Source organism: Sorex araneus, chromosome 2, assembly GCF_027595985.1.
Source record: "Sorex araneus isolate mSorAra2 chromosome 2, mSorAra2.pri, whole genome shotgun sequence".
NCBI lineage: Eukaryota > Metazoa > Chordata > Mammalia > Eulipotyphla > Soricidae > Sorex > Sorex araneus.
Genome location: NC_073303.1, coordinates 228603823 through 228627882, shown reverse-complemented (window position 1 = coordinate 228627882; position 24060 = coordinate 228603823). Strand labels below are relative to the sequence as shown.

General features: G+C 58.9%; 1 protein-coding gene across 11 annotated transcripts in view; it reads right to left on the bottom strand.

The window, feature by feature from the left end:
* Positions 1-23555, bottom strand: part of KMT2D (lysine methyltransferase 2D) — a 44849-nt gene extending 21294 nt beyond the window's left edge. For 4 of the 11 annotated variants that reach the window (XM_055125453.1, XM_055125457.1, XM_055125463.1 and 1 more), the window contains exons 1-35: positions 22378-23555; positions 18212-18297; positions 17843-17969; positions 17462-17685; positions 17074-17183; positions 16740-16902; positions 16148-16313; positions 15936-16050; positions 15684-15841; positions 15359-15504; positions 13828-15231; positions 12659-13740; positions 12118-12231; positions 11689-11799; positions 10924-11028; positions 9064-9245; positions 8753-8917; positions 8557-8666; positions 8408-8455; positions 7651-7872; positions 7379-7498; positions 7178-7291; positions 6859-6989; positions 6633-6780; positions 6381-6443; positions 5942-6052; positions 5626-5772; positions 5445-5529; positions 5032-5273; positions 4836-4909; positions 4585-4635; positions 2647-4455; positions 2377-2559; positions 2161-2297; positions 67-1970 (exon numbers count right to left, since the gene is read on the bottom strand). In XM_055125453.1, the coding sequence (XP_054981428.1) occupies positions 67-1970; positions 2161-2297; positions 2377-2559; positions 2647-4455; positions 4585-4635; positions 4836-4909; positions 5032-5273; positions 5445-5529; positions 5626-5772; positions 5942-6052; positions 6381-6443; positions 6633-6780; positions 6859-6989; positions 7178-7291; positions 7379-7498; positions 7651-7872; positions 8408-8455; positions 8557-8666; positions 8753-8917; positions 9064-9245; positions 10924-11028; positions 11689-11799; positions 12118-12231; positions 12659-13740; positions 13828-15231; positions 15359-15504; positions 15684-15841; positions 15936-16050; positions 16148-16313; positions 16740-16902; positions 17074-17183; positions 17462-17685; positions 17843-17969; positions 18212-18260 (10120 nt within the window). In that variant the 5' untranslated portion in view covers positions 18261-18297; positions 22378-23555. The remainder of the gene's footprint in view (positions 1-66; positions 1971-2160; positions 2298-2376; positions 2560-2646; positions 4456-4584; positions 4636-4835; positions 4910-5031; positions 5274-5444; positions 5530-5625; positions 5773-5941; positions 6053-6380; positions 6444-6632; positions 6781-6858; positions 6990-7177; positions 7292-7378; positions 7499-7650; positions 7873-8407; positions 8456-8556; positions 8667-8752; positions 8918-9063; positions 9246-10923; positions 11029-11688; positions 11800-12117; positions 12232-12658; positions 13741-13827; positions 15232-15358; positions 15505-15683; positions 15842-15935; positions 16051-16147; positions 16314-16739; positions 16903-17073; positions 17184-17461; positions 17686-17842; positions 17970-18211; positions 18298-22377) is intronic. The other 7 variants (XM_055125462.1, XM_055125459.1, XM_055125455.1 and 4 more) reach the window with 7 other exon arrangements.
* Positions 23556-24060: the final 505 nt, after the last annotated feature.

The following is a 24060-nucleotide window of genomic DNA, read 5'->3' as shown; positions in this document are numbered from 1 at the left end:
ACTCACTGCCTTACAGAGTATCCACTGAGACCACAAGCAATTAGGGCCCCCCCACCCCGCAGTTACCTGTATCTGGGAAGAAGCTGTTGGCCAGCTGCTGCTGCATTGCCAGCTGCTGAGGTTTCATGCACATAGAAGGTGGCATAGCACCCATGGGCTTCTGTGCCAACACTGGCTGGGAGCTCTGCTGGGGCACCAAGCCTGCCTGCCCTCCGTGCTGCCCACTTAACATATGCCCTTGGTTGGAAACCATAGGCATGGATGGGGCCAGCCGCTGTGGAAGGGCATGAGCCGGCGGCTGGGTGGGCAGCAGAGGCTGGGCCAAGCCTGGCTGTCGGGAGCCTCCAAGCCCCAGGGCAAGCTGCTGCTGGGGCCCAGCCAAACTGGGAGAGGAGCCCTCATGTGGCAGAGCCATGGTCTGGGAAGGACCAGGTGTGGCCAGCAGGGAGTGTTGTTGTTGTTGCTGTTGCTGTTGCTGCTGCTGCTGCTGCTGTTGCTGCTGCTGCTGCTGGGCAGGATGGAGCTGTGCAGAGAGTTGCTGCTTCTTCTGCAGCTCTTTCTTCTCGTGCTCCAGCAAGTCCTCAATGAGCAGGGGTAACTCACTGGCCACAAGTGAGCTCTCCATCTTGTCCAGTTCATCCCCAGAAGCTGTATGTCCACCGGGCAAGGACAGAGCCCCACTCTCTAGCTCAAACTTTTCCAGCAGGGATCCTCCTGGGCCGCTCAGTGGGCTGGGGGTCAGCAGATGACCTGGTGGTCCTCCTGTGGCACCAAAGGGGCCCTTCTCAGCTGTTTGCCCGCTGCTGGGGAAGGGCCCGGGGCCCACGCGAGCGTCCCGACCACCTAACACACTCTGTCCTGGTTTCAGTCCCAGGCCTAGAGAGGTGGTAGCAGGCGCTGGCTCAGCTTTAGGGGTATTAACGGTAAACTGGCAAGGGGAAGGGTGACGCCCACTCTCCTCCACCTTGGGTTTCACCTCGGGGAGCACTGATGCCAGACGGGGCTCAGAGGCATCGGCAGTTTGGGGTGGGCGCTCCTCAGGACCCAAGGGCCCCGGCTCTACACCCCGCAGGAGGGCCTCCCGCTCAGCCTTTTCATTGGCCGACTCCACCAGCCTCAGGTGCTCATTGAAGGTGTCCTTCTTGTCCCCCGTGTCCAGCTCTGGGTCAGTGTAGGCCAACAGGTCAAACTCATCGCCATTGAGTAGGTCATCTAAGTGGGGGTCATTCGTCTCCAAGTTTTCCAGGGTGCCCAGCTCATCGTCTCCCTTGGCCACATCCACGCCCAGGCCCAGGTGGGCAAGCTCCTCATCATCCTCCAGGGCCTTGTGGGCATCAAAGTCATCATCTAGCTCGGGCTCCTCACAGGGTAACTTCCCAGCTTCCAGGGCCAGAGGAGGCGGGCGGCCGAGCTCGGTACTCGATGGGGGCCGGCCAGCCAGCTCCAAGCCAGCGGGCAGGGCGGGACCCTTGGTGTGAGGCGCTGGATGGAGGCTGTTAAGTTCAGGGGCTGGCGGGGCTGCAGGTTTCTGTGGTGGAAGGCCTGACACAGCCAGGCCACGAAGCCCTTCAGGAGCCAGTCGGTGGGAATCCTCACTTACGGGATAAAAACGGGCTCTCTGAGGGGGGCCCTGACCAGGAAACGGAGCACCCCCAGGTCCCAGTCCTTTCTGTACATTGTGTCGCAACTCAATGAACTGGGCAGGACCAGCTGGGCCGGGCACTGGCTCTCCAGGGCCAGGCAAACGAGTGGGGATTCCCGCCAAGGGGGAACCAAGAGCCTGGCGGCCAAGTTCAGATGCAGGAGCCGATGGGAAGCGAGTAGACATGGCGAGGCGCATGGAGGTAGCTGCCGTAGCCTGCTGCTGGGCCTGCTGCTGCTGCTGCCACAGCTGCTGCTGCTGCTGTAAGGGCAGGGGCCCAGGGTAGGGCGCTCGCTGGTAGAAGGCCTGGGAGCCTCCCACAAGTTGCCTGGAAGGAAACAGTCACCAAAGAAACAGAATCAGAGGATGGGACAGTAGGCTGCGCAAAGCTAATAGCAGTTTCCATGTGGGGGAAAGAAAAGCGGCCAAGAGGATGCTGGAAAGGAGACAGAGGCAAACCGAGGCAGCCACAGCAGTGGCAGAACATGGGTTTGCCCCAGGAACCCCTGGAGCCTCACCGGTTATTCACGTCCATGGCGGAAGGGGTGGCTGGTGGGGGTGGTCGGGAGAGCCGCTCATCAGTGGGAAAAGTCCCAGGCCCCAGCATGGAGCCACCCAGTTTGCTTGGGGGCAAGCCCGCGACACTGTTCTTGTCCTAGGGAGAGAGGCAGATGAGACTGCACGGCCCACGGGAACCTAGACTTCCCCGCCCCCGCCCCCTCCTCACTATCTACCTGGGTCCCAGGGAAGGGGGTCTGGCCTCGACCCAGCTGCTCAAAGGCAGGGCTGCTGGGTTCAGTGCCCCAGCTGCTAGGGGGCCCCACTGCTCCTGCAGCTGCTGCAGCTGTTTCCTTCTCCTGCCGCAGGGTGTTGCGCTGAATCTGCTGCCGAATCAGCAGCTCCCGGAGCCGCTGGCGCTGCTCAGAAAACAGAAGAGGGTGAGTCCATCCCGCCCCTGCTGGAAGGCTGGCACCGGGGCAGGGAAGGGTGAGGGGGCGACTGACCTGTCGCTGCTTTTCCAATTCTGTCTGGCTAAGGCTGGACAGGCCTGGGTCCTGGGTGCCAGCAAGTTCAGGGGCAACCAAAGAGCTGCTCATTCCAGCCCCCGGGTCTTCTCGTTTTTCAGCTGGAGAGGCGATGCCCACCCGCTGCGTGGCTCCATGTGACAGGTAGGGGAGGGAGCCATCGGGCGCAGATGGGAGGACTGAGGGGGGCCGTAGTGGGGATAGACCATAGCCCTCTCCCGTGGATCCAGGGCTGGGGCCCAGGGGGCTCCCCGATGGGTGGAAGTTCCCTGTGGCTACTGCGTAGTTTGTGCTTTGAGGCTTGCCCAAGGTAGGGCCGGGCCCAAAATGGCTGTTGATCCCATGGGGTGGAGGAAGGCCGGGCTGAGAGACAGGGGGCTTTAAGGAGGGGTCCCCTACCGCCTGAGGGAAAGTGAAACGCATGGGAGAGGGAGTGCCCACAAATGCACCAGTCCCAGGGGACCGGGAGAAATTGGGGGGCTGTCCACTGGGGACCTTGGCGTGAAGCTCCCCCGCTGGCCCAGAGGGCAGGGCTGCAGGGAAGCCCCCGGCCCCCAGAGGGGTGTGGGCAAGAGGCCCGGCCTTAAAGGCAGCTTCAGGCGGCTGGGGGCGGGGTGGCTTATGCAATGGGGCAAACGGGTCACGGGACTGAGGGCGGGAGGGTGGGCGGGAATAAGGGTCGGGGGACTGAAAGCGAGGGGTCACAGGGGATGGGCAGAAAGCCTCAGCAGACAAGGGACGGGGGGTCAACGGGGACTGGGAGCTGGACTGGGACTGGGGACTGGCGGGCACTCGGGAGAAAGGATCGGAAGGCAGCGAGCGAGGCGGCAAGGAACAGCAGTTCTCAGGGGGCGGGGGCTGGGGCCGAGGGGTCAGTGGGGGCTGGGCATAGGGGTCAGAATAGGGGCCCGAGCGGAAGATGTCTGAGTGGCCGGGGGGAGAAGGAGCCAGGGCCTGGGCGGGCGGGGGCTCCTGGGGCCTCAAGCCCAAGCCTGGGCTCTGGGGCTCTACCTGAGATGCCCGAGGGGTCAAGGGGGCTTTGAAGACATCAGGTGCCTTTAACTCCAGGTTGCCCAGGTGGGGGCCTGAGGAGGGCGAGTCAGCAAAGCCAAGGTTTGGGGGGCCATAGCTAGGAGAGGATGCCCCAAGCTCTTCCTTCTTCACCTCCAGAGCCTTCCGAGACTCCCCAAAAGGTGGAGGCGACAGCAGGGGCTCAGAAGCCTTGCCCCCTCCGCCCCCTGGGCTCTCGGGCACAGCCAGGTTGTCCAATGAAGGGCAGCGGGGCTTGAGAAAAGGGTCCGGCGTGGAGGGCTGCTGGCGGGGGGTGCCGGGTGGAGTAGTGTGGAATTCCCCTGGCTGACCAGGCCCAGAGCGAGATGACGTGCCCAGCGCTGGGGGCTGGGAGGGGGTCCCAGTTGGACTAGGGTAGGGAGGGTAGGTGGGTGGCGCTGGAGGGAAGCGGGGCTCCAGAGTGTAGGCGGGGGCCAGTCCGAAGGGGTCCTGCGAAGGCACTTGGGCGGGCACCTGGGCTGGGAGCTTGAGGAAGAGCTCACCGGGCGAGTCGGGGCCGGGCACGGCGCCCACCGGTGGCTTCAGGAACCCATCCGAAGAGGTAGACAAGCCGGCGGGGGGCGTGGGGCTGCCAATGAAAATGGCGGGGGCGGCGGCAGGCGGCGGGCTGCCCAGTGCCCCTGGCTGGGGGGGAATGCGGAGCTGTAGGGCCGGTCGGTCCGGCTTACGGGCCATGTCGCCCACCTTGGTCTGCTTGTTGATCTGGCTCTCGGCCTGCTACAGGGGAGACCAGCACAGAGCCGTCAGGCTGCTGTGGCCAGGCCCTAGGCCCTGCTACCCCCACCCCTCCGTGAGGCCTCCAGCTACCGGACTCGGACGGAATGGCCCAGCCTGGTCCCCGCTCACCTTTTGCACCTTGTTGATGCGATGGGCTGCCCGGTTATCTTTGGCCTTTTGCTGGAGAACACACAAGACACAACCTTAAGCCTAGAGCTGGGTGCCATGCCAGTCCCCTCCTCACAATGTCACCCTCCCACTCCAAGGTGGATTCCTTCTGGCCCATGCTGCCTTAGGAGTGGGCAATGGCAAGCCCAGAGGGGAGCTTCCCACAAGCCTTCCTCTCTGTCCCGTACTGCGCAAGGCGCCCCCATTCTCACCAGGTAGGGGGCTTTGTCAGCAGCTGGAACCTTTCTCCAGAGCTTCATGATCTGTTTACAGCGGCTGGACCAGTCTGGAGATTGAGAGATTGAGCGATTGAGGAATTGTGGCAAGAGACTGAAGAGGTGACCCAACACCCACCATGACCAAGTAACCCCCACTCCCGACCACCACCGCTGCCCTTGGCCCCGATACCTGGGTAATCTTGCTTGAGATTGGGAAAGTTGATGTTGGCATAGAGCACAGGTGAGATGGTAGAGAGCTGGCCCAACTCTTCGTCCTTCTCCCAGCGCTGAAGACTCCGCTGGTTATAGGAGAGTCCGTCGCCCTCACCCTCCGTGGTGGGGGTGGTGGGGGTGGAGGGTGTGGTACCCCCTGAGCCTGTCCAGGGGCTGTCTGGCTCACCGGGTTCCGGGCTAAAGAAGCCCCCGCGCTCCCTGGGGCGCAGGGGCAGAAAGTCACAGGGGGCAGGAATGCTGGGCTCCGCCCCAGGCTACCACCCTCCCAACAGGGGCACTGCCCGAGAGCGCAGGTGACCTCCCTCCACAAGCCCCAGCGAGGGAAGAGGAAATGGGGGCTGCCCAGAGAGACCAAGTGTGGACACCAACCTTGAATCCAGGAAGGGGGACTGGCAGAGGCCTGGATAGGAGTCTACTGGGCTGCTGGAGGGGAGGCTGCCCAAAGGGAGCCCACCTACAAGAGGCACGGGGTCAGAAAAGGGGAGCGAGCAGCCTGTGCTGGGGGCAAGCCCCGTCATTCCTGCCAGCCCAGTCTTCAAGCCGCTCCCACCTGGATCACCTTGAAGAAAGGGTCTCTGTAGGGGTGTCCGGCTGCCATCCAGGCCGGGGGTCCCACAGCCCAGGGGCTGCTCTCGCTCAGAACCCAGAACGTCCTTAAAGAGCTGCTGCAGGTCTTTGGATTCCATCTTGGGCAATTCTGTGGAGGAATGAGGATGGCTGTTGCCATGGGAGCAGACGGAGCATGCAAGGGGGTCCTGGGCAGGGAAGGTGCCAGGACTACCCTGGGAAAGCCACACAGACAGACACCCCACAGGCAACAGCTTCTCCCACAGACCCTCATCCATGCAGTGTGGGCCCAGTCTCACCTTCCGTGGGAATCCTGTCTAAGTCAGAGCTAAGCATCCCTTCACCTGGGGTGCCTGGCTTCTCAGGGTCACTGGGCACTGGGGATGCTTTGACGCCCCCATCCTCAGGTCCTGTATTTGAGAGAAGCTCATGAGCCAAGGCCGGAATGGAAGAACCAAATGGGACACCTGAGAGGCCGGAGCAAAATTACGATAGAGCGAGCACCTGCCCTGCACATGGCCGATCCAGGTTCAGTCCCCAGCACCCCAGCACCCAAGCCCCTTCAGGAGTGATCCTTGAGCCCAAAGTCAGGCACATGCCCAGAGCAAAGCCAAGTGTGGCCCCAAACAAAAATGGGGCCCCCTGGAAGGTGGAGGATGTGGAATCACTTTCAGCCACCAATGCTGAGGATGCTCCAAGGCAGAACCAACTGACAGAGGCCAAACCAGCAGCCCTCACCTGGTGTATCAGCCTTGCCCTCGGGCCCATGGGATTCTTCATCTGCAACATCAGGACCATCTTCTGTAAGCAACAATCCCCACAAGAATCAGATACATCCCACATCTGCAAGAGGTTCCCAGTTCCACAGTCTAGGCAGGCCCCCGGCCTACTCTGGAACTCCCAGAGACCAGCTCATTCCCCACCAAACTCCTTTACCAGGTCCCAAGGAAGCTGGGTCCCTTCCAACCGCCTCATTTCTACACCACTAACCTTTCTGTAAGGTGGGAAGTTCCTTCCTATCTGAGCCTCCATCGCCCTTGGCCTTTGAGGGTCCTAGTGCAAAGCCTGGCCGACCCACCCCAACTGCAAAAAGGGCCTTTCGGCTCAGGTCCAGCAGCTCCTTCCCGAAGAAGGCTTCCTGCGGAGAATGAGGAACACAAGCTGCTGCGTGCTCTCCACAGACGGTGGCCGCCCCAGCCCCCCGGCCTGAGCCCACCTGCAGGTACGCGGGGAACATGTCCTCCAGCTTGCTCTTCTTGCGCCCACGCCGTTGCTGCTTTTTCTTTTCATCCCCATCAGCTAAGCTCTGGTCCACAGAGCTCTCTGCGGGTAGGTCGGTAGACATCACTGGGACAGGACGGCAGGTGTCAGACACTGCTCCCAGCGTGGCCTGGACACGCCCTGCCTACTGTCCCCCCACCCGTGAAACCCACCTCCCTCTTGCCCTTTTGGTGAGCCCACCCACTAGGGCTCCCTGTCAGTGCCCGGATGTCCTGTCATCCCCACCTTCTCCCAGGCCCCACTGGTGCCCTCACCCGTCTCACCCTCGTCGGGCTGCCCATCCCCACTCAACACCTCGGCCTGAGCAGCAGGCCCCTTTTTCACGCGTGTGTGGGATTTCCGTTGCCGCACCATGAAACCACCAATGCCTGTGAGGAGGCAGAACTGAAGCTGAGAAGCTGCAGGGGCAGGGAAAGCGTCCCTTCACACCCACCTGCCCCTTCCCGGGCCCTCACCAGGCCGGTAGGGTTTGCGTTTGCGCTTTTTGCTTTCCTCAGTCTCCTCCTTGCCAGGTTCCACGTCAGGGCTCACGGGGCCTTCCAGTTTGATTTCACACTCCATGTGTTCCACGCCACCTGGCATGGAGACGGGAGAGGGGGCCTTTTCAGAGGTGTGGGTCCTTAAGCTCTAGGCCTGCACCCTAACACCGCACCCAACAGTGGCAGTGCTGCCAGGTGCCACGCCCGGGCACTGGCTGAGCCCCTCCTTACTGAGACTACCAACCTACCTTCGCCTTTGAGCAGCTCATCCGTGTCCAGGTCCCCATCCTTCTTGTCCTCGGGGCCGAGGGCATCTGGGGGCTCAGGACCCTCCAGCCCTACCTCGCCTGGGAGACCGGGCCGTCCTCGGCGCTGGCGCCGCTTATGCAGGGGCGACATAGTCAGGTTCCGAAGCACGGCCATGCCTGTCTCTGTCAGCCACACCCCCTCGAAGCGGAAGTACTGAGGCTCTGCGCAAAGAGGACACGTGAGCCCTTGACGGACGTGCCAGCAACCAGAACTTAGTTTCTCTTTAAATCCCAGTGAGGACAGTCTGAGGACTACATATGAAGGACCCAGGGGTGCTGAGAGCCTAACTCCGCTTGGGTCTCGGGATACCAAAAAGCTCCTTAATAGCTTCCTGGAGCTCAGAGGGTCCCTACTTGCTAAACACAGCAGTGTCCCAGGTGCCGGGAGCACTGCCCACATCCTAAAAAAGGAGACGGCCCCAGCGCCCCCCTCCCAGCCCTTCACTGGGCCAAAAGAGTTGCATCCTCTGGAGATGAGATGCCAAGACCTGGTGGAGTAAAATCCACCTGGAAAAGTAGAGGTCTTGGTCCTAACCATTGACCTGCCACTAGCCACGGGGTGACGCCGGGCAGACCTCACAACACCCCTGGGTCTTAGATTGTGCCTCTGAAAATCCAGTGGAGCAAGAGCTGGAGCTCGACGGCGTCGGCGTCCAGAGTCACTCTGGCTCTGGGATTTCACGCTTCTGCGACTCACCTGGCTCTTTCACCTTCATAGGTACCAACTCTGGCGGTGCAACAGGCACTGTGACGAGAAGGACAAACCAAGGGTGGTGCAGCTGAGGCTCTGTCCCAAGGCTCAGCACCCTACTCTGCGCCCTTGGCTTCCCGGGCCCCAGAACTCACCAGCAGGCTTCACCACATAAGGCTGGCAGGAGACACAGTCAAAGCCCTCGTCAGCTGCCTGCTCTACGTCATCCTCCGTGAAGAGGCTCTCGCAGCCAGCATGCATCCACCTGGAGGGAGGGGGACAGCAGGTGACCTGGACAGTGAGAGGCTGAGAGCAGGGAAGAGAGGGAGACGCCAAGGGAGGGGGTCTCACCGTTCACAGTGGCGGCACTGGATTAGCAGGTCCTCCTCCACGTACGGGGCATGGCAGATAGGACAGGTCACCAGGCTGGCACAGGGCCCACAGTGTGTGTAACTATTCTGCCACTCACAATGAAAGCCCGGGGAGGCAGCCCCACACTGCATACAAGACACACACCTGGTGGGGGCAGAGAGAGACCCTCAGTACCAAACCCACCGAAGCACCCAGAGACACCCAAACTGAGTCAGGCAACCCAGCTCCCGCCAGATTGGCCATCACGTTCCAATGTCTTAACCCCTGCCCCTCCCACTCAAGAGCCTTACCACTTGCACTTCCAGCCACCCTTGGGCACGGTGAGAAGAGGGGGGTCTAGGCAGTACGTGTGGTAGCTAATGTCACAGTCGTCGCAGAGCAGTAGGCGCGAGGGGTCTGAGGCCTGGCCACACACCTCACACACGATGCACTCCACACAGCGCCAGCCCTTTAGCAGCATCACCTTGGTGATCTGGTGCAGAAAATAGCAACTCCTTAGCCCATCTGGGTGTGATGGGGGCCCCACACCACTTCTTAGGGGAGAATGGGCTTAGATGGGTAGGGCTGGACTTCCGTGCATGTGATCTCCTATGATGCACCCTCACCTCCCAACAGGAGGGATTGCAGGGAATTCTGCTGCACAGAGAAGCCAGCAGTACCCAGCCTCTGCCTCCACAGGAGAAATGGCGCTTTTGCACAAGTCAAGGCCCAAAGCAACTGAGCAGGGCTGGGGAATGGCTTGAGGGGTCAGAGCACCCCCCTGCCCGGTCCTCTGGCCCCAGCACTGCAAGTCACCAAGCACCAGCAGACGCGACCCAAAACCCAAAAAATTAACACCTATGGCACAATATTTGACTGTATTTTCCACTAATTTTTATGACCATTTAAAATCTGCTTCTGGGGGCTGGAGCGATAGCACAGGGGGTAGGGCGTTTGCCTTGAACGCGGCCGACCCGGGTTTGATTCCCAGCATCCTGTATGGTCCCCTGAGCACCGCCAAGAGTAATTCCTGAGTTCATGAGCCAGGAGTAACCCCTGTGCACCGCCGGGTGTGACCCAAAAAGAAAAAAAAAACACAAAAACCAAACCAAAAAACAAAAATAAAATCTGCTTCTGCTACAAGTTAGAATATCATAGCAGACAAGTTCTAAGTTAGTATTAATAAAACTACTAACAAGTTTCCTCTTTGCAGGCATGTGTCTGTGACTTTGATTTTACATTTTTCTTCATCTTCAATCTGAATGTTTCCTTCCTTCCTTCCTTCCTTCCCTCCCTCCCTCCCTCCCTCCCTTTTTGGTTCATATCACGTGATATTCTGGGGTTACTCCTGGCTCTGCTTTCAGGAGGTGCTCGAGGGACCATATGGAACACTTGGGACTGAATGCAGAGGCAAACGCCCTCCCCACTGTACTATCACTCTGGCCCTCATGTTTTCTAATAGCAAAGTTCTCACAGTTTATATTATGCACTGAATGATACTACAAAGTCACCAAAGAATATTGCAGTTCCAAAGTACTTAACTCTGGAACTAATCAAAGTAGTTTCTACTCAAACTAGGTTCTAGGTTTATAGGATGCACTGAGTGATACTACAAAGTCACCACAGAATATCACAATTTCCAAAGTACTTATCTTTGGAACTACTCAAAGTAGTTTCTACGCTTTTTGGGGTTTTTTTTTTGGCAGTACCAAGAATTTAACCCAGGGTCTCACACATGTAATGCTCCACCACTGAGCCACATTGCTGGTCCCCTCTGCAAAGCAGTATGATTCACTACTGAAGACTACTAAAGTATTTCTATAATCAATAGCCACTTTTAAGAAATATCAACCAAGGATTGGGCTCAGGAGCTTACGTGCCTTACATACGGGCTCAATCATGAAAGAAAACAGAAAAGACTATTATGGCCAGGACAGAGAGGCCCAGTATAAAAACCGTAACTGATCCTGGGTCAGGAAAATGGCCCAAAGAGCTGCAGCTCAGATTCTGCATGTGAGAAACCCAGGTTTGATCCCCAGTTCCACATGTTCCTAAGTAGTGGGCTAGGATTAGCCCAAACACCACTGAGTATAGCCCAAAACACTATAAAAGGGAAAAAACAACCGCCTAATTCTATCCCCCAATCTATCCCCTTTCGAGCCTGAACTCACCTTGCTGTTGACACAGTAAGGGTGATAGCACTGAGAGCACTGGGAACAAGCGAGGAGGTGGCCCTCGGCCCCACGACCAAAACTGCCACAGACCACACACATGTCCTGCGAAAAAGAGAGATTGGAATGTCCAACTGGCCTCTGCCCACACTCAGTCCTGCAGACCCTGAAACACTGATCTGAGGAGAGGGAAGAATCCAGCACCAGGACAAAGTTGCCACATCAGGAAAACCTGTGGCTTTTCTGATCAGGTCACTTGAATCATTACAACCTGAAGTTAGTAAAACTAAGGAAAAACGAAAATAAGGAGGGTAAAGATGGATTATATGAGAGCCAGGCAGATAGTTTAAAGGGCTGCTTTGGCATGCAGGTAGGTGGCCCAAGTCTGACCCCTAGCACTGCAGGATCCCTTGACGTACCGCCAACTCTGGGCCCAATCCCTCTCCAAAAAAAAGACTGGTTAGGGTAAGAGAGTAAGAGATGTGACCAACTGTCAGTTGGCTAGAACACTCCCAGAATCTAAGGTTTGCTGAGGTGATGCCCATCTCTGCCTTTCTCACTGCTGTTGCCCGAGTTCTAAGTTCCCTGCCAAGCTCAGAGGAGAAATCTGGTGTCAAGACAAACCAAAAACCAACATCATTCTCAATCACCATTTTTTCTAGCTGGATTTCCCTAGAGGTAGGTCCTGTGTTATCCCCAATTTAACCCCCTACCACACCGCCATTCCCTCTGTCCTCCCACCAAGGATGAAACTACACCAAATACCTGCATTAGGACAAACTTGTCTGTGTTGGAGAAGAGAACCACAGTATTCTGCATGGTGTCATCGTCATCATCTTCTTCCTCCTTGCTGGGAGAACTATCGATGTCAGCAACCTGAACGGCAGAGAGTGTGGGAAGTGAAGTAGCTCACTCTAACCGTGTTTCAGCTGCTTTTGTCTCTGCCAGTGGGAAGGCTGCATGAACTCTGGGCTGGCCTGAAGGCTGGGGGCCAGGACTGAGACAGAAGAACACCCAGACCTGTTCCAGCAGCGGCAAAAAATTTTGGAGAAACAGGGACTTTTGGATGAAGGAACACACACAGAGCCAGACACCCCTACCCCTGGCTAGTAAGCACGGAACTGGCAGGATTTAAAGGGGGATTTAACTTGAAGGGACCAGCTGAAGTGTCTGGGGAGGAAATCCTCTCCTTACTACCAGAGTCTCGATGGAAGACGTTGTTGACTTTAGCCGGGCCCGTCCTCTCCCACGGCCTCCATGTGCTCCTCCTCGTGGGCGCCGTCTTCCTGGGAAACTGCTACTGCGGCCCTGATGAGAAAAGCAGATGATGACAGGGGAAGTCCTAGGCGGCTGTACTGGGCCCACAGGCTGCGAGAGGAGATAAAAGGAGAGATGGCAGGAGGGGAGCCCAGGAGTCCTTTCGGGCAGGGGGAAAAGCCAAGATGTCAGAGAGCAACAGGCAGGAATGCTGGCACCAATTACTCCAGCATGGGAAACGGGGAAATTACTGGTCTGAGACCTGAGTTTCCCATCCCAATTCTATTACCCGATGACCAAGAAGCTGGGACAATCACTTCGTCCACTAGGGCTAGCACCCTCCTTAACCAAGTCAGAGGATGGACTACAGGCTCACTGAGAGGCCAGGTCCAGCCAGCGGGTAAAGAAAGCCTGGACACAGGAGACCTCTCACAGCAACACAACACTGGGCACGTCCAGCGGCTGCACAGCCTCTCACCTGCTTCATGCGGGAGCGCGCTGGGGAGCTGCGCCTTCTTCCTTTGTCCCCCTCAGCTTTGCCTCCGCTGATGGCTGTCCCGGCCTCACACAACAGTGAGTCATCAGTCTCTGGCAGTGAGTCGGTGCAGAGCCGCAGGGAGCCCTCATCTCGGGCTGGACTGACGTCTGTCGATACCCCCAGCTCCATGGACAGGGAGCCACCCCCCTCAGGGTCCGGAGAGCCCAGCAGGGGTTCCGAGCCAGGGAAACTGGCGCTAGCGTCCCCCTGGCTCAGATTGGAGATCTCATTGACAATGTCGGATTTGATGAGAGTGGGCGGGGTAGGGGCCACTGGCACTCGGTGGTCCTCTTGCTCTTCACAGGGCGAACCCTGCCCTGCCTGCTTGCATTCTGGGCCATAGACCTCCATAGGGGTCACAGGGGCCAGCTCCTCAGGGTCCAGGAGCACAGGGGAACCCTTAAGTTCACCACCCGAACTGCCAGAGGTCTGTCCCGTCTCCGGTTGTGAGCCAGGAGTGTCCGTACTGTCCATTGGAGCCATGTCCTCTCCCAGTCCAGAGAAGTCGGCCAGGGCTGGGGCCGGGCTGGGGGCAGGGCAGGACAGGGTCCCCATGGGGGAGGGGAGGGGACTAGTAGGGGTGGGCTCCAAGGCTGGACACTCGGGTTCCGGGGCCTTCTCAGTCTCCATCTCAGATGCCTCCGCCTCATCCGAGACCTCCGTCTCCTTCCTCACAGGACTCCGTGGGGAGGGAACGGACAGCGGCAGAGCAGGAGGCGAGCACGGGGGAGGGGAGTGTGGGGGAGGCAGGCAGTGCTCGGGAAGGGGCTCCATTAGGATGGGAGAGGCGGGTCCCACGGGGGAGCTGGGGGACGGGGGAAGGATCATGGGGGGCACAGGCTCGGGGTCAGTGCAGTTAGCTTCCGGGGGAGGGCTAATGGGAGTCTCGAGGATGGGGGCAGCCAATGGCGATTCAGGATCACTGTCCCCTTTGGCACCAAAGGGGTACTCTAACTCCCCCAAAGGGGACAGGGCTGGCGGGGCCGCAGCTGTGATCGGGGAGAGCGGAGGGGGAGGAGGATCTGGAGGGAGAGAAAAAGGCAAGTTCTCAGTTTAGATGTGCAGGAAGAGCCGTGGCGGTCTGAGGAGAGGCACGAACAGCTCCTTACCTGGTGGCATGAGCTGAGGAGACAAGGCTGGCTCTCCAGACGGGCACAGCGGCAGCTCCTCTGGCAGAGGCGAGAGGGGTGGTTCCCCAGGCTCAGACAGAGCCGGCTCTCCGAGCAAGGGGGACAAGTGTGGCTCCCCAGGTGGAAGGAACAAGGGCAATTCTGCAGGTGCAGGGCAGAGGCCTGGTTCCTCAGGGGGTTCCTCAGGTTGAGGGGACAGGCACGACTCCTCAGGCTGGGGTGACAGGCGTGGCTCCTCTGACTGGGGGAACAGGTGCAACTCTTCGGGCCGAGGGGAGAGACATGGCTCCTTAGGTGTGGCAGGCAGCTGCAGCTCCTCGGTTTGGGGGGACAGGCGAGGCTCCTCAGGTACAGGGGACAGGTGTGGCTCCTCAGGTACAGGCGAGAGGCAAGGTTCCTCAAGCGCAGGGGACTGGCGCGGCTTCTCAGGCACAGGGGACAGGCGTGGCTCCTCAGGTCCAGGGGACAGGCGTGGCTCCTCAGGTCCAGGGGACAGGCGTGGCTCCTCGGGACAGGGACAGACTTGTGCTTCCTCAGGCAGTGGCGACAGAGGTGACTCCTCCAGCGGTAGGGACACAAGCAAGTCTTCTGGTGGTGGTGAAGCAGGTGAGTCCTCAGGTGGTGGGGACAGCCGTGAAGCCTCAGGTGGAGGGGACGTGGGAGCCTCCTCTGGCGGTGGGGACAGGGGAGACTCCTCAGGTGGTGGGGACAGGCGTGATACCTCAGGGACATGGGACAGGAGTGATACTTCAGGTGGTGGGGACATGGGTGAGTCTTCGGGTGGTGGGGACATGGGTGAATCCTCAGGAGGTGGGGATAAGCGTGAGGCCTCAGGTGGAGGCGAGAGGGGAGATTCCTCGGGTGGAGGGGACAGGGGTGATTCTTCAAACGGTGGGAACAAACACGATGCCTCAGGTGGTGGAGACGTGGGTGACTCTTCAGGGGGAGGGGACATGGGGGATTCCTCAGGTGGTGGAGACAGGCGGGATGCTTCAGGTGGCGGGGAAGTGGGCAACTCCTCTGGTGGGGGGGACAGGGGAGACTCCTCAAGTGGTGGGGAGAGGGGCGATGCTTCGGGTGGTGGAGACAGGGGTGTCCCAAGTCTGGGAGGTGGGGATGACTCCTCTGGTGGAGAGAAGGGTGACTCTTCCAGCGGAGAAAAAGATGACGACTCAGGTGGGGGAGACAGGGGCGACTCCTCAGGTGGTGGAGAAAGGGGTGATTCTTCAGGTGGCGGGGACAAGCGCGATGCCTCAGGCGGTGGGGATGTGGGCGATTCCTCAGGGGGTGGGGAGAGGGGTGACTCTTCCGGTGGGGGCAGCAGTGGCATCTCCTCATTCAGAGGGGTTTCCAACTGGGGTTCCAGTTGTGCCCCTGCTCTCCCTGCAGACACAAGACACTGGCTCGGCTCCACACCACAGAAAGAAAAGGATCCGGGGCAAAGCGGAAACTGTCCCGTGCCACAGAATAGATGGAGACCATCTCCAGGGATCGACAAAACCCTACCCACCTAGTGGTTTGGCTTCACATTGCAGGGGCCCAGGTTCCTTGGGTTGCATAGAGGTCACACGCCCACTCTTCGGCTGCTCTTGGCATGCGACGTATAGAGCACTGGGCTCCTCAGTGGGGGCATCGGCAGGCTCAGGGGGTGCGAATCTGCAGAGGGTACAGGGGTCAGCCACCTTCCTGAGAGCACTGGGGGAAGACTCAAGCCACCAACTGTCCTGCCCACCCCAGGCTCTCCTGGGAAACTCCGCTTGATCTAGCGGAGCCCATCAACCCCAGTACCTCCAAGTCCCCATCCCACTCTCCTCTGGGCCACTTATTCCACTTACCTGTGACAGGCAGGGGAAGGCTGCTCGGCAAGGGAACTGACAGGCTGGCCACCTTGGGCTTTGTGACAGCGGTGACAGAGAGAATAGTTCTCAAACCACTCGGAGTTGGGAGTCAGCTCTGCTGAGCCTGCCCCACAGGCTCGGCACACCCGGCAGGCCTGAGGGAAGGAGAAGGCAGACAGGAGAGTAAGACAGGGAAAGGTGGGACGGCCGAAGGCGAACTCAAGGACAGTGGCACCAGGGAAGCCTCACCTTGCACTTCCAAGAGTGAGCAGGCAGTTCTTCCATGGGTGGTTTCAGGCAGAAGGTGTGGAACCCTTTGTCACACGTCTCACACACCAACATCTTAGAGTCATTCCCAGGTTTCCTGCAGGGGCACATGCCACAGATGAGCCCTCACTGCCCTCGTGTTCCACTGGAACCAGTGCTTTGCTGAAGGCAACCCGTCTGCTATCCCACTTTACCTGCAGGCTTGGCACACTTTACATTCAGGACACTGCCAGCCAGCACGCTTACGGGCAGTCAAAGCAGTGTCCAGGCAGGCCCCATGGTAGTGATGCCCACAGCTGGTACAGAAGAACAGGTCACACAGCTCCCCGGGCCCCTCACAGACCGCACAGCGGGCCTCCTCTACAGCAGGTGGAGACAAGAGAACACAGGTTAGCTGCTGAGTTCCTGCCAGACCCAGCGTGGTGCACTTTACACCGAGGAGTCCCTGGGAGTCCACCCTGTATCTGGCGGGCACCGCTGTCAGCCAGCCCCGGACAGGCAAACACCTGCACTCATGGGACACCCTCGTCTGGTGGGGCAGACCAACAGCACAGAGTCAGACTTCCGTCGGCGCTCAGAGGACAAAACTCCAAGACACACCCAGCCCCACGTATGCCTTCTGTTCGAAGGGCCGGACTTCTTGGGCCAGGAGGTGGCTCGAAGGGCTGGAGGACATGCTTTGCAGATGGGAGCACCAAGTTCACTCCCCAGCAGTACATGGCTCCCGTCCCACCCCAAAATAAAATGTCTACAAAACCAAATAAAATCAATGGTGGGCCTTCTCACCCAAATGTGCAGCTCCTTCACTGTGCTCTGGGCAGAGGAGCTGCAGTGTCTTCATGGATAAGAAGGAACCGCTGGCAGTCGCACAGGGGAAGTGGTAAAGCCGTGGACATCCGGGTGAGCGGCAGGGGATGGAGGCACCGAGCCTGGTGCAGTGGGAGCAGCGCTGGAAGGTGGAGACAAAGGCTCAGCGCCAGCCAGATTCCCCCAGAGTGACAAGCCAGGTACTAACTCTGCCCCGTCACACCCACTGGCCTTCCCTCCTGCCACCTTAGAACCCCACCAGCCCTGCCCACCATCACCCTCAACCCTCTGCAGTCCCCTTGGTGAGCCCCACCTGTGAGATCCCTGAGAAGATGGCCTTGTCCACACCACAGAGTTCTGAGCCCTCTTGCCCCCATACACCTGCCGACCAGGCAGCACACCAATGATGAGCCCAGCAGGACCCTTTTAGGTGGGAAGAAGCAAATAGACAGAAAAGAGTTAATGAAATAATTGGGGTTTGACTGGGGAGAGAGCTTGCCTCGCATAAGGCCACCCGGGGTCAATCCCCAGCTCCCCATAAGGTCCCCCAAGCCCACCAGGACTGATCCCTGAGCACAGAGCCAGTATAAACCTTTACACCGCTGGGTATGGCCCAAAGACAAACAAACAAACAACAATCACTACTGACTCGGGACACTCCTCCCTCTTCCCTGCCCAAGTCAGGCACCCACTCTCCTTACCTCCAGGTTTTCCGAGGTGGGCAGGTGTCAGGCCCTCAGGGAAACCGATCTGTGATAGGTCTTCACTGGGTAGTGCTGCCTCACTGGGTCTGGGGCTCGCCCCAGGAGATGCCACTGGACACTGGGGCCAGTCAAATGGCAACTGAAAGCACCGAAGCTCCCGCTGCCCATGGAGACTGGGCTCCCCGCAGTTACAGAGAGCACAACGCCGCACCGGACCCCCACTGTGGACACACAAGCATCAGGACCGGGCCACTGCCCATAGAAACGCCCCGTGACTTGGCATGACTATGCATCCCATACATTAATTCTCTTAACTATCCTCAGGCACAAATCAAACCCTCGTTTAACTTTACATCCTGTTTATATCCAACTAGTTACCTGCAGACCTGGGGGGGCTCCTGAAGCCTGAGACCCCCAGAACTGGAAACAGAGACCTCCCCCACATGTGGGTTGGGAAGGTCTGGCTCAGCGGTGCCTGACTCCTCAGAGGTTGCAGGTCCATCAGCTGAATGAACAGAGAAGCAGGTGAAAATCAGCCACTACCATCCATTTACCACAAGTCCGCTCAGCACACGCATGCCCTAAAGCCCTTGGTGATGAGAGGTTCGGCATTTCAATTTTTGTGTCGAAGTCCTTCAATCAGCTGTCTGCTAATAGACTTCGCTCCTGTTCTCACACCAGGGTCAGAAATCTAAGGCTGTTTCGTAAGAAAACGCTGCTAGCAAAGCCAGGACTGTTCTTACTCACCTGCCGGTTCTGAATCTTTATCCTCACCAGGCGGCTTCGGGCTGTCCATCCCTCTCTCCGACTGGGCAGGGCCCTCTCGGGGAGACCTGCGAGCACCGAGAGACCTTCCTCTAGCACATCCCCCCCCAAAGCACCTTTCCCACAGTCCTCGGAAGAAGGCTGTCGATAGCACCTGGAGCCTCCAGAACTCAGAGCGAAACCATACCAACCAAATCCTATACCGACAAGTCATTCTTCCTGCCCTCTCTCTCACTGCCAGACTCTTCCCTAGGTAAGCAGACACCCTCTCTCCCACTCTGGATTCTCACCTTCCCCCTTCTCACTTCCAGCTTCCTATATATAAGAGTTCTCAGGACAAAAAAAATTAAAAAAAAAAAAAAAGAGTTCCCAGGTCAATAACATCCAACTAGAAGCACATCCAATCTACATCTCATACTGTTCTTTCCTGTACCTTTGGCAAAGACACCTCTGCTGTCCTGGCTCTGGTGGGCCCTATTCTCTGGCCTTTTTCCTCACATCTCATGTCTGCTCTCATCCTAGGTCTGCCAACCCAGAGGAGCTAGTCAGTCTTGAGCCCAGCTAAAATTCCTCTCCCAAACATACAGTCTGGGGTCTTCCAGGATGTAGAACATATTTCTAGAACTAAAGTCCAGCTATAGCTGATCTCCCCCACTTCCACTGGCCTCCACCAGAACATCTTAATCACAACTAGAGGAAACACCCCCATTTCTATCCCTTGCCCATCCAAATCTAGCTCAGGCCCACCCCAGGCCCCTGCTGTGACTGACTCTGGCTCTTACCCAGCCTAGAGGGCGCAGGTCGTCGCCCTTGGCAACGCCAACTGCCCTTCCTCCTCAGATGTCCCCAGTAGTTAACAGAAGTGGGCCTTAAGAGTTACTGAGCATGTGTAGCCAGGCTAGGCATGCTGGGAGTTGTAGTCTCAGAAAACACCCTGCCACTCGGAGGAGTTCTAAGCCAGCAGGACACAGCAGAGCAGCTTCCTTCCTCTTCCGGCTAGCAGGGTTTCCACACATACAATGGGGGTGGGGGATAACGGTCCCCTCTTCTAAGGTATGCCTGCCTCTACCAGAGACAAATGAAGCACAGTAAAGCTACATGAAAGCGAAGATTCACAACTCTGGGTGTATTTTCCTAAACCTCAGAGGTTTAGGAAATTAAGAAAGATTACAAAGGTGGGAAAGAGGAATGGGATCCTACAGAAGAGAAGGGGATAGGTACGAGCTCTGAACGAGAACAGGCGCTTACCCACAGAAAATACAGTATTCCTAGGGAAGGGAGTGGGGGAAATCCCTAACTCAGAACTCTAAATAAAAAGCCTTGAGAATTTCTCTCTCCACCCTTTCCATTCATCTTATTCAACCTGAGGAGCCAGACCAACTTAGTAAGAACAAGCCCCTCTTCCCAAATATCAAATATCCCAATCAGCCACTTGGGGGTTGAATGACAGGAGCAGATGAGACAGGGGAAAGTCTCAAAGTTCCAGGACCAATAAATCAATGGTCCACGAGCCATACCATTCCCTCTGCCCTTCCCAGTGAGTGAAAATTGCACAGCCTTTCCTTCCCCAGAGCTCAGCCATGTGTCTCCTGTGACACATCATAGGAAAAGGGATCATTCGACTCTCCCCCCCACCGCACGATCAGTCTCCGCCCGGAAAAGAAGGCATCACCTGCTGGCCTCCACTCAAACCTGCCATACAATCACACCTGGAAAGCAAAGTGGTAGTACAGCTGGCACACTGAAAAGCAGTACTGCAGCCTCAGGGGCCTCTGAAAAGCCACTGAGGGGACGCAGGGCTTGGAGGTCAGCGCACCAGCCAGGTCCCTCTCTTCCTATTCAGACACTCAGGTCTGACCACACCCAGAGGCTGCAAAGTATCCTAAATGCTGACATCTTACTGTCTCTTACCACAGCATGCTCCCAAAGATCCTCCACCCGCTCTGCTCTCAAAGTTGAGGCTAAAGGAGTCACAAACAGCAAGAAATAAAAAGCAACAGTGATAATACTGTGGGTGGGAGGAGGACTGTCTCATACAAGGCCAGAGGGACAAATTCCTCTGCCTCCCCCGAGCGCAGCCCTCTCAAGCAAGGAGAGCTGGTACTGCTGCCCGCGGGCAGAACCCACCTTCCTCCTGCCCGAGAAGCCAGAGCAGCAACATCTGCACAGCCAAAGGACCCCCAGAGAGGTGAGAGATCAGGAAGAACAGTGTCCCCCAAGCTTTAACAAAAAGAGCCTAAGAGCACCTCCGAGAAACCTAAGTCCTATTTCCCTACCTCTATACCCATTGTACACTGACCTCCAAGATGTAAGGCCTCTGGAAAGATCTAAACAGGCATCTACCACCACAAGTTTCCCTGGCCCATCCTTCAGTCAGGAACCACACACATGTACTCATCAAGGGCTTTTTCACTGCATCTACACTGGGATACGCCTGGCCGGGCTGCTTCTGAGGAATCAGAGACCTTAGAGAAGTGCAGAACTAGGCTGGCTCTGCTTCGGCCCAGGTCTAAGAAGAGGCCCCAAACAGCAAGGAACAAGGCAGGGATTCTTCCCAACCTGCTCTCCTCCGGGCCTCCAACCCAGATCAATAGTCTCTGCTCCATTCTCCCAATCAGTGGGAAATGGAGGTCTGGAGGGGTGCGAGACTGGAGCAGGCCCTTGAGTGAACAGCTCTTCAGTAGGGCTCAGGACTTCCTGGTTCCCAGCCGGAGAATCAAACCACACCTCTCCCCACCCCCATTTCTGGTCAGTCCTCCAGGAAGAATCCAAATGGGAACATGGGACCCTCTGGATTGGCCCTGGGTCCAACTGGGGTCAATCACAGCTTCTAAAAAGGGGTTCCCTCCTAAGAAGTTCCCTGGGGACAGAGAGCAGGAGGAGCCCTCCAGGGGAGACAGGGGCAGGGCATGGGTGACAGCTCACTCCAGTCACCTCTCACTTCGGAGTTACAACCCAGAAATCTTTCAAGGGAAAACCCTGTCTTCTCCTCTCTGAGACCAGGCTCAGAAGCTCCAGTCTGTGCACATCGGAGGGGGTGGCGGGAGGGAGCAGAACACACTAGCCAAATCCCTGCTGGGCAGCATGACAGCTGTAAGAGTCTGTCCCTACCGAGGCCCAGAGGTGAGGCCCAAGCTGTCCCTTCACCCTTCATGCACTCACACACCCCACTCCCCAACTCCTCCCGCAGGGGCTGGAAATACTGACTTTGGCAACAGTAGCTCTCCCAGAGAGGTCAGGATCAGAGGATCAGGTAATAGTCCCCGGCAGAAAAGGATCCCAGGGTCTGGGACGGACCTGTAGGGCTGCAGAGGCCTCACCGGTACCCACCTCTCCACCCAGGCCCAGAGAAAGCGGGAGACAAAGCCTTTTTTTTTTTTTGCAGCCCATACTCACAGGGAGCAAATCTCAACGGTCTCTTCTATAATCCCCTAGAGATTATGCCCATCCCAAGAGAAGGAGAGGCTAAGACAGCACTAGGCCTGGCAGGGGTCACTTTTGCCAGGCAGGGGCGGCTGGAAGTTGAACAGGAAGGCCGGAGCTGTCCCCAGCCCCGCCTCCCTCTTGCCCCAGCCACCCCCTCCATCACACAAGTCGGTTTCCACACACTCACCCCTTTGCACAGTGAAATAAGGCCTGGAAAGGGATCCGGGGCTCCCGGGGTTTCCCTGAGACTGCTTCAGTTGGTGGGATGGGCAAGGAACAACCTTCAAGTCCAGCCTGGCAGTAGGTCTGACCTGGCAGTGGCATCTACGCTCTCTCCCAAGCTGTTCTGATCCCAAAGCCCACGAGGAACCCGGAGGGGGAAGCAGCCCCCCGGGGCTGGGACTGGCACCCGTGCCTGGGTCCTGGTGTAGGCGAGCTCCCAACACAAAAAAATAAACAGGCAGGGAGGCTATCTGGCCAGGTTCCCAAAGTCCCACAGCTGCCCGGACCCCCGATTTTTAAAGAGGCACACCCCAAGACACCAGGCCTCAGTTCTGCCCCAGCGACTGGCTCAGGTTCCCCTGACAGACCCTGCCAAAGGAACCCTTCTCGGCTCTGGCACCCCTTTCTCCAACCTAAGGGCCAGCTCGGGCCAAGATAGTCCATCTGGCTATGCCCCCAGTCCAACCCTTTCTGGGCCCTGGCCGGCGGACTTCACTCACCTCTTCACAGGGCGATCCAGAAATCCTCATCCGAGAACATGGCCAGAGCCCGGGCCGCTCCCCGACCTCCAACCGCCGGAGCGATCACAGCCGCCCCCCTCTCGGGGGGGCTTAGGGGGGCCAGGAACGGTAAATCCAGGTCGGAGTGGCCACTCTTCCCACCCCCGCCAAAAAAAAAAAAAAAAAAACAACACCCCAAAAACACCCGCAAGAAGCCGAAGGGGTTCTCTGCCGCGGGTTCCAACAGTCTAGGTTTCCATGGGCAGCCCCAAGGCGGCGAGTCCCGAGCGGACACAAAGGGAGCACCGGAGGCTTTGATCTCGGGCGGGCGGGCTCCGCATCCGCGCCGCCGGGCCGCCTCGCAGTCCTAAGGCCGGGCCGGCGCCCCGGCCGCCCGCGCCGGGACCGCGCGGAACGTCGAGGCTCTCCAGATGGAACGTCGAGGCGCCTCCCCGGCAGCCCGGAAGGAACGCCGCGCCGCCCTGCGCCGGGCCCGGCCGGACCCGGGGACCCTCGCGGCGGCGCCGAGCCCGCTCCCCGCCCGGGCCGGCGCCCCGGGACCGCGCGAGCTACGGCGACGCGGAGCCGGCGGGGCCGCGGGGCCGAGCCTGACACACACCCAGCGCCCGGCTCCCCGACCCCGCGCGCTCGCCCGCCGCGGCCTCGAGCCCCCCACCTTCTGCTCCCCGCGGGGAAGGGAGGAGGGTAGGTGGGCGAGGAAGAGGAAGGGGCGGGTGGTGCAAGCCCTCTGCCCGCTCCCCTCCGGCCGCTCCAGGCCCAGCGCTCGCCTCCCTTCCCCTCCGGCCTCGGGAGCTGCCCCGCCCCCGGCCTGGCGGGCTCCGGTCGGCGGCACCCCCCGGACCCCCGGCTGGTAGTGATCGCGGGGGGCCTAGAGGTGCATGGCCCGACCCCGGCTCCCGGCGCCGGGGGTCAGGAAACTGAGCGGAAAGTGGGGAACGAGGCAGCCATTTGCAACCGGAGAGGAAAGTAGTGCAGCGCGGCGCCGCTCCGCCTCCCCCCTCCGCCTCCCGGGCGGCCGGCAGGGTGGTTCCTGCGAAGGGGCTATTTCCTGGCGCGAGATTCCGGCAGCGGTCGTGGCGACTCAGGAGGCCTCCGGCGCGAAATCCAGGGGGTGCATTTTCCCTGGGAAACCCCACTCGAGGAGGGAGAAAAGAGAAGACGCGGCCCTATTTTGTGTTGGAGCGGAGCAGCGGAAGGATACAGCCCGCTCGGAGGAAAGGCTGTGACTTTGCAGTTCTACGCACACGCTGGGGATCCCTCCGCCGCTCATTAACCCCGGCGGCGCCGGGCCGGCCGCGGGGCAGACACGTGGGAATGAAGCCCCCCTCCCCTCCGCCCCGGCCCTGGAACTGCCGCTTTGGCCGGCGCAGTTGTGACGCTAGGACTCCAGCCGCTTTCCAGTCTTGTTCCCTCGGAGTTATCAGTCCCTGAAACTCCAGCAGCCCCCGTGCCTTGACGAGGGGCAGTCTCTCCCGGGAGGGGGATGGAAGAAGAGCCAGGAGATTGGCCGCTGCTCTGCATCCTGGGAACTGGAGTCCGCAAATGGAGAAAGTGAGGCACGGTGCCTGCTGCTGCTGTGGATGGGGTCTTGCCAGGGTCTTGGGCCCAAGGGGCGCTGGAGCGAGACCCCAGGCTTTCCTGTGATTCGCAAACCCACTAGTG